This window comes from Amblyomma mixtum, chromosome 4 (genome assembly GCF_055824585.1).
Source record: "Amblyomma mixtum isolate Tamu chromosome 4, ASM5582458v1, whole genome shotgun sequence".
In the NCBI taxonomy this organism is placed as follows: Eukaryota; Metazoa; Arthropoda; class Arachnida; order Ixodida; family Ixodidae; genus Amblyomma; species Amblyomma mixtum.
In genome coordinates this window covers 119373368-119381575 of record NC_143015.1, presented here as the reverse complement: position 1 = coordinate 119381575, position 8208 = coordinate 119373368, and the positions used below count along the sequence as shown (strand labels likewise).

The 8208-nt window shown below is 47.5% G+C and overlaps 1 protein-coding gene across 1 annotated transcript; it reads right to left on the bottom strand.

The window, feature by feature from the left end:
* Positions 1 to 268: 268 nt before the first annotated feature.
* Positions 269 to 7703, bottom strand: LOC149348065 (uncharacterized). The gene is made up of 3 exons (XM_089587899.1): positions 7405 to 7703; positions 2251 to 4118; positions 269 to 830 (listed from the first exon to the last, which is right to left on the bottom strand). Exons 2-3 carry the CDS (start codon positions 4080 to 4082, stop codon positions 527 to 529), a joined length of 2136 nt encoding a protein of 711 aa, XP_089444025.1. The 5' UTR covers positions 4083 to 4118; positions 7405 to 7703; the 3' UTR covers positions 269 to 526.
* Positions 7704 to 8208: the final 505 nt, after the last annotated feature.

The following is an 8208-nucleotide window of genomic DNA, read 5'->3' as shown; positions in this document are numbered from 1 at the left end:
GGTTCTAACATGTAGGGGATGACGCCAAGATACTCCGGGTAATATTCGATGTGTTCCATCGTCGTATAAGCAAAATAACAACCTCGAACCGCCGAGCCCCGCGGTTCATGTGCAGCGGCGGCGGCCGAGCCGACCGAGCCAGTGCCATTGTTGACGTCACGAGGCGCCCAACCAATCACAGGCGGCAACGAGGCGCGCGAGCACGCCCGAGGCTGCTGCTGCACTTCTCGCCAAAACAAAATAGGTTTGCGCTTTCCTTTGCCTAATTTCGACCAGAAATTCGAATTCCGAGGGCGGAAAACTGTAAAGTGCATCTCTCCACTCAATTTTTTTGGGAACCTTTAAGCATCCCTTTACTTGATAAACTAAGAGCATAGTAAACTAGATTTTAGCTCATGTAGCTGTACTTTAATGGCCAACTCCCGGCTGAGATAACTACAGGAAAAAAAAAAGGTAATGGCAAGTAATGGTGCACCGTATCGCGGCAAATTTTTCTGCAGTTAAAGCATTCCTGCGTGAAACTTGATTACGGTGTGCCCAAACGGCGGACAGGGTCCTTGATGTCTTCCAAGGCCAGGTATCTTCTCACGTGGTACCAGCAGTCCGCGTTAAGCTCATCCAGCTGGACGAGCCCGGCTTCGCGCGGACGACATACCACTCGTTCCTTGACGACGCCAGTGATTCGCATGAAATCGTCCATGTCCTCGAAGGCAAGGAGGCCACTTTGAACCATTGCCGATGCCTCAGCTTCGTTGACAGACAATAGCTCAGCCAACTCTTGGAGGAGGGCAGGGTGTCTTGCGACGGGCTCGAGGGCTGAGGCGCAGTGTCTGTATTGTAGTAACAATATTGTGTTGAGAAACTACTAAAAATATCAAGTGTTAGCTCCTTACGCTTTCATCATCATCATCATAATCATCAGCCTGACTACACCCACTGCAGGGCAAAGGCTTCTCCCATGTCTCTCCAATTAACCCTGTCCTTTGCCAGTTGCGGCCACTGTATCCCCGCAAACTTTTTAGTCTCATCCGCCCACCTAACTTTCTGCCGTCCCCTGCTACGTTTGCCTTCTCTTGGAATCCACTCCGTTACCCTTAACGACCAGCGGTTATCTTGCCCTCGCAGTACATGCCCTGCCCAAGCCCATTTCTTCCTCTTGATTTCAACTAGGATATCATTAATAAACCTTACGGTTTAATAAAGGACAAAAGGTGGAAATTAATTCATTGTGTATTTGAAAGCTGTGAAAATTTTCCACAGGGACCAAGACACTGCTTCGGCATAGGGAAAAAATCAGATTACCAGTGCAATAATAGAAAGGTGAAAACAAAATAAAAACACCTAAATGTCTGGTATAAATAGATACTCCGCATTTGTAGCTGTGCTGTGCTACCGCGAAATTTTCAATGCTGGTGGTAAGCGAGGTTATTTGCCAATTATGAAGGCATAGATATGTTTTAGTTCAAAAAGGAATACAGTAAAGGGTCTACTAAATGTGCTCAAAATGGCAGTCCTAAACAAGCGTTAAGAAAACTTGTTGGGTGATAGGAAAGAAAATTAAAAGTGTGATCCGATACAGTAAAACATGGCAGAGTACAAAAATGATTGTATATCTAGAGTCGATCCCAACCCTACCCCTGAGTGCTCGGTGTAAAGTGTTGGAGCATGAACAAAGGAGCTCAGGGACACATGGTAGAAGCTATCAGGCAACAGTGGCGTGACCTCAGAGAACATTTTTCACATAGGTGGAAGGTGCGCCGAATACATTTGAAACCTGAGTTGTACAAAGCAGGATCGCTTAGACCTAGTCAACTTCGTTCAAGCCGATTTCAGGTACAGTTTCGCGAAAAGTAGCCAAGCAAATTTCTTTCCATTTAAGCCACATAGCGGAGTTCTTACGGCATTCCTAAGGACCGAAAGGTCTGAGAGTGTGAGTAGAAAGGGTCTCCTTAATTGGCATAATTTTTGAACTGAAGACGGTTGCTGCTGCTATATTACACGGTTAAGAAAGAAAAAAAGCGTGCTGCCAGGTTAAGTGTGGCAAACACGGTACTTCCCAGGCCGAAGAGATAGGCAGGTATGTACCAGTATTTGCGACCTAGTTATTCAACCAGTGATTATTCGCCACACCATAGTAACTAAAACGCAAGAGTAATGGTGGAATAGGTTCAAAGGTTAACTCGTTGACGCCACTCTCGTACTGCAGGAGAAGGTGCGTTATAGAGCCACCAGCAACCGGCGATTACGTACTTGTCACATCGCGATGTCTTCAGAAAGAGGGCAGCCCGGGTCACAAGGTCCGAGTTGCGCCGCACCGTGTCCAGCACAGCGAACCACTCTCTGGTTGGTTCCATCCCGGTGCGAAGGAGAATACTAGTCAGCGTGTAGTTCGCACCAATGCCCATGGATAGCCGACGAACAAACACGCTAGTTTCGGCGAGCATCTCAAAAAAGAACTCTGCGCTTCGGATGCGCTTGCTTTTTCTCACTTCATCCGCTAGTTTCTTCAGGTCTTCCTCATCCATGCTGAATATGTTACTCATGGAAACGAACAGTTCGGTGACGCTTGTGTTTTGAGAGAGTGCATCGAGGATGACTCCCCAGCCCATTTCTGCCCCGCCAGCTGGCGTCTCTCCAGATGTTATATAGAGCTTGAGCGCTCGAAGCGATGTGGTTGCTCGAACATAACTGGCGACGGCAGATGAAAGGGCCAAATTGCTTCTAGAGACAGCGACCGACACCGTTGTTATGTGGTTCAAAGATGGCAGGAACTGTAGAACGCCGCGTTCCAAGTCGTCTCGCGTTCCGCTTAAGAAGCAGATTTCGGAAACCGCCTTGCATTCGACGACGCTGATGTCGCCTTCGACGTAGTATTTTCCGAGGCAAACCTTCTCTTCCGCGCCGGTACCAGTAAGAACGCTGCAGATATGTTTCAAAAGCTCAGAGTTCCACATAGATGTCAGGATGGTTAGTTTCTTCATTTTTTCTTTATATGCCAGCGCGTTGAAGAGGCGCGACCATCGTGCCGGCTCCCAGATATGGACCGGTATGCTTAGTTCTTCCAACGTTTCGTTCCGTATGATGGCTTCGAGAAAGCGGCCGCTTATATTGGGAGGTTGAAATTGACCCCTTCCCGTTAGCGATCCGAGATGCAGACAGCGTAAAACGTCGTTCTCTTGTAGAACATCTGCCATGAGCTCCGTATTCTTGCGATCAATTCTGAAAAAGTCAAGGGTGAACGTAGAGACACTTCCGTTTGCATAAAGGCCTTCCAGAATTGAAGTTTGACAGCTCCTGGAGTCAGAAGATGCAAGTATCTTTAGGGTCTCTAGCGTGGTTGTGCTGTGGAGGTAATCGCTAAAGGCAGAGCGGAATGCTGCCCTTCGCGCATCATAATGGAAAGAAAGCTCTTTCAGGGTCGAATTTGCTTTAAGGGCGGTGAAAAGTTTCAGTGCGGCTTGGTCGCTTTCGATCCATACTGATGATATATCCAGGGTTCTAAGAGAAGTGGTCGTGTGGAGGAGTTGCGAGAGTGCTGCCAAGAGCCTTGAATGACAGTCTTCGAGGCAGTCGCATTGAAGCTGCTCTAGACGCCATAAAGTGGAGATCACCGCGGTAAGGCGTTCCGGGGTGTCGGAACGTGAAAAGCGTAGCTTGAGTTTCTTCAACGACGTGTTGAAATTAAGGGCAGTACAGGCGATTACAGCGTGCTTACCAAGGGTGTCTAAGTGAACGTGCGCCGAGGTAACACAGGAGTGTTCATGCAGCAGCCAGCACAAAAGGGTTGCAGCTTGGCGAGTTTGAAATTCATCAATCTCGTCCGGGCGTGGGTGTTTCCCAGCTATACGAGACAGGCATAGGTTTCCGCTTGTCCCTGTAAGATGACGCACTTCTAGACGCCCGTGAATAAGGATCTCATTCCATGCCGACATGTTGCGGGCGAGGTGACAGGTTCGCTGTTCGGAAGCGGTGCAGGGGGCACGGTAGTCTAGAGCGATTCCGGAGAAGCCCCCGCTGATGCTCTCGATGCTGCCCAAGAGTATTACTTCTGGTTGACCGTGCTCTTGCTCCGGCGGCCTCATGACTTTTTCGCGCCCTGTGGTGTCCGTCTTTTGGATCTGCGCAATAGAGTAGCGGGATGACCGGGTGTGCCAGGCCTAACTGACACTGCGCGCAGGTAATAGCTCCTGAAGGGCGTGCTTCACAATTTCATTAGCACAGCGGTTGTGGACAGTAAATATGACTTCAGTATTCAAAGCGATATTTTTTGAAACAGGAACTTGTTTAAGATAAGCAGTCACCCTGAATGTTGCATACAGAAAAAGAATTGTTCGAAACAGCTAGTGGCGAGGAGAATTCTTTTGAGGAAGATAGGGGTTGGTAATTCTTGTGACGGTACCATCGGGGATGGCATTATTTCGGCGGTCCTTGGAGTTCGCGGTCTCGTGGCGGGGTGAACACAGGCTACGTAGGCCCCGCCTCGGTGGCTCAGTGGTTACGGCGCTCGGCTGACGGTAAGATGCGGGTTCGATCCCGGCCGCAGCGGGCGAATTTCGATGATGGCGAAATTCTAGAGTCCCGTGTGATGTGCGATGTCAGTGCACGTTAAAGAACCCCAGTTGGTCAAAATTTCCGGAGCCCTTCACTACGGCGTCCCTCACAGCCTCAGTTGCTTCGGGACGTTAAACCCCAATAAACCAAACCAATAAACCAAACATGCTGCGTACCCGTCGGTACCAGATTTATCGCGTGGGTAGAGATAAAGTATCATTACGCTTTAAAGATATATATTGAAGTCACCCTTTAAGAATATCTAATTTCCGGTAAAAGGTTGTTCTTTACCATGGAATGGAATATTCTGAGTAGTATGTGGTGGCAGTGGTTTTCGAACACCTACGAATATTGTTTTGACGCCACGGGTGGCCTTAAATCTTTCCATTTGTGTTCTCCGAGGACCTCCTGGCGTGTCAGAGTGAGGACTTGCAATCGTCACCACTTCGTGAAGGCACGACGCAGCGTTTACAAATAGCAATGTATTCGTGTGCTACAGTACAGCAGCCACTGAAATAGGTCCTGATGTAAGAAGTGCAGTAAGTATAGCGGCTCACTCAGCTAACCACATAGTCATTGCAAGCTGCAAAAATAGGAATGCATGCGATTCTTCGTAAGGGTAGAGTGCTATGAGGCCTTTCATATGGGAAAACGGTGTCAGGGGCGTAGTGAATTGTAACATACTGCTAGTTGTGGCACTGCAGGTTATGTTGTAACCGTGATAATGAAATGCCGGCTTTTGTGGGCGCTCTACACTTTCATTCCACTGGTTGTCATCAAAACCTGGTTTTAGGAATGACCCAATTTAAAATTACGAGGAACTTTAGCGGCTAAAGTGGTGAAAGGCAAAAGCCTGAGTGCTGCATTCTGCTACGCGATAGTTCACTGCACATTCTGTTGGTGCATTAATTAACTGCTAATTAACGACACTTAAGCTTCGCCTTTAGGAGTGGAACGCGACAGCGTGTTGTAGCGCTGCCAGGCAGTCCACGGAACGCCACCACCCGTTCGGCGTGCCCTTTGCGTTGTCCTTTGAACGCAGCGCTTTTTGAGGAAAGGAAATGGGGCTGTAATTCTCTGTCATCTCGGTGGACACCTTAACTGCACCGTACAGGAAGGGAGGAAGTGGGAGTGAAAGAAGAAAGAGGGGCCGTAATGAAGAAAATGAAAATTGTATTTGAGGAAAGGAATTTACGCAGTAACTGTCTCACATATCTCGGTGCACACCAGTCTAAAATATTATTTGAGGAAAGGAAATTGCGCAGTAACTGCCCCACATATTTCGGTGTGCACTCGTCAAAATTCGCGCGCGGTGACGTCACGACAACATGGACCAATCTGGAACACGGACAAATAGTCCTTGCTCGTTGGTAAATTGGTTTTTGAGGAAAGGAAAGGTATATGATTCTCATATCTCGGTGGACACCTAAACCTCGCCGGAAGGGAGGAGGATGAGAGTGAGCGAATATACCGTATTCACTAGACGCACCTTTGCTCATTCCAAACCATTGAGCTGGCATGGCGGAGTGGTAGCGTGCTCGACTCGCACTCCGGAGACCGGGGTTCGATTCCCAAGCTCGGCCAATTTCCTACTCGGTTTTATTTATTTATATGGTCTGCCTAGAAAGATTAATTAGGCTAGTTCGTTAATTATGCAATTAACTAAACTCAGTCAAAGTTACTTGGAGAATCACTATACGATCCCTTTATTTGGTTGCATGGTTAGTAGGCAAAGTACATTGGCGCCGTTTGAAATTCCCGCGCTGTGACGTCACGACAGTTTCGACCAATTGAAAAGCGTGACATTTCTGTCGACAGCTCCTGCTTACAACGATGAGGCATTAAAGGCTTCCGCCTTAATATAAAATTACATCTGAAAGCTACATGAAGGTGACTATATTTCTAAACCTTAAATATGCATAGCACGGCTTCGAACTCCAAGCTGCCTGCGGGTAACATGCGAAACACTAAAACAATATTGCCTGCTCCTTCCTTCAGTGGCATCTGTGTGTCGGTTTTTAATGCTTATAATAATCCACAGGCTGGCGAGGCAGTGCCCAAGACCACGCTGTTTGGTTTGGGAGAACAGCTGAAAGCTACGTGCTGATATAATTAATAATATGGCAAGTTATGCGTGCTGCTGTCGGCACAAAAACAAGTAAAAACGGAGCAGACAGTTCTCTCCAGGCTTCATAAGGTTGAAGGTGATTTTTAAATGAAACTGCTCTCGAAACTGTTCACTCAACATATAAATGTTTACGGCTTTTTTTTTTTTTGCCGCCAGAACTGCCCCCCCCCCCCCCCCTCTCCCCAAGAAAAAGCAGCATTTAGCTCGGACGTTTCCTGGAAAGAATATGGTTGCTTGCATTTCCTACGATCGATTCAGAAAACACATATGCTCCACACAGGAAAAAGCTGCGTTCAGGAGACCTGCGCACAGAGACTGAAATTCGCTGGTGTCTTAAGCGCAGCCCTTTGTAATGATATGGCGCAGGAATCACTAGGTTAAAAACGCCGCACAATGACACTTAGCTCCAGAAAAACGTTCCAGTGAGGACGAGATGCGTTACTTCGTCAGTTATCCCCAAGATAAACTCGTTTGGTTTGGTTTATGGGGTTCAATGTCCCAAAGCGACTAAGGTCCCAAAGCGACTAAGGCTGTAGGGGTAGCTGGAGGGGAGGGCTCCGGGTAATTTCGACCACCTGGGGTTCTTTAACGTGAACTGAAATCGCACAGTACACGGGCCTGTAGCATTTCGCACAAGATAAACCGACTACTCTCTTTCTTGATAGGCAACCGATAACGAGCTCAGCGGGCTAGGTGACAAGCGGTTCGGAAATGGTTTCACTCACCTGATGGCGAAGAACGGGGCTGCACTCGGTCGCTGTCTTCCGGTGCTGATGTCAGCGTCCCGGCGCCGTCATTGCAGTTGCCACTTCATCGTCTTTATCTACCCTGGTAGCTGTACTGGCCACGTCTCTAAAGTGGTAGCGAAATATACCTACATGGCAATAGTTGCCACTGAGGATTACTCCTTTGTAAATGTGCCGGTTGTTTTTTGACACTTTTGAATGCAATATCACCACCACAGGTTGCTAAAGGATATCTTTGGACAGCTTAAATACGTCTTTAACCTTCACGTCGGTCTCACCCTTCGATGTTTTTGTTCTGGGCCTGTTTATATGCCTTGATCCTTCCCATGCTCTCTGTTTACTATCCTCGGTTACCTTCCAATTCAGCACTTATGGGAAATGTTAGCCCTGTTCTGTATGCAGCCAGAAGCACTAAAATCGGAAAGACAGAAAAGAAAAGGAAGCACGGGGAACACATAAAAATAAAGAAAAACAAAGAACATTTTCTTCCTCCATGCACTCCGTCCAATCCCCCGCCGTGGGCAGTGCCATTAAGCGTGACGATATTATCATCATCCAAGCTTTTCGCAGAAAGTTAGGATCATCCGCGTAGCGAAGAAGCGTAAAATAGGAATCAAAACGACAAAGTTTGGAGGAAATGACGAAATGATGACATAGAGCTCCGTAGAAAATATCCAACAGCATGGCCACGTTGCATAAAATATAAATTATGCCCATTGATTTGTTATACGCACATAACCTGTCAAAAGTGGTTCTGCCAGCAATTAAGTTCTTGGAGTATAA

What these genes read in the sequence shown, in the direction of transcription:
- LOC149348065 (XM_089587899.1), bottom strand. Translation starts at nt 4,082, where the DNA reads ATGAGGCCGCCGGAGCAAGAGCACGGTCAACCAGAAGTAATACTCTTG. An exon ending in AAGACATCGCGATGTGACAA is followed by an intron (nt 831 to 2,250) that starts GTACGTAATCGC and finishes ACTACAATACAG; the next exon opens with ACACTGCGCCTCAGCCCTCG.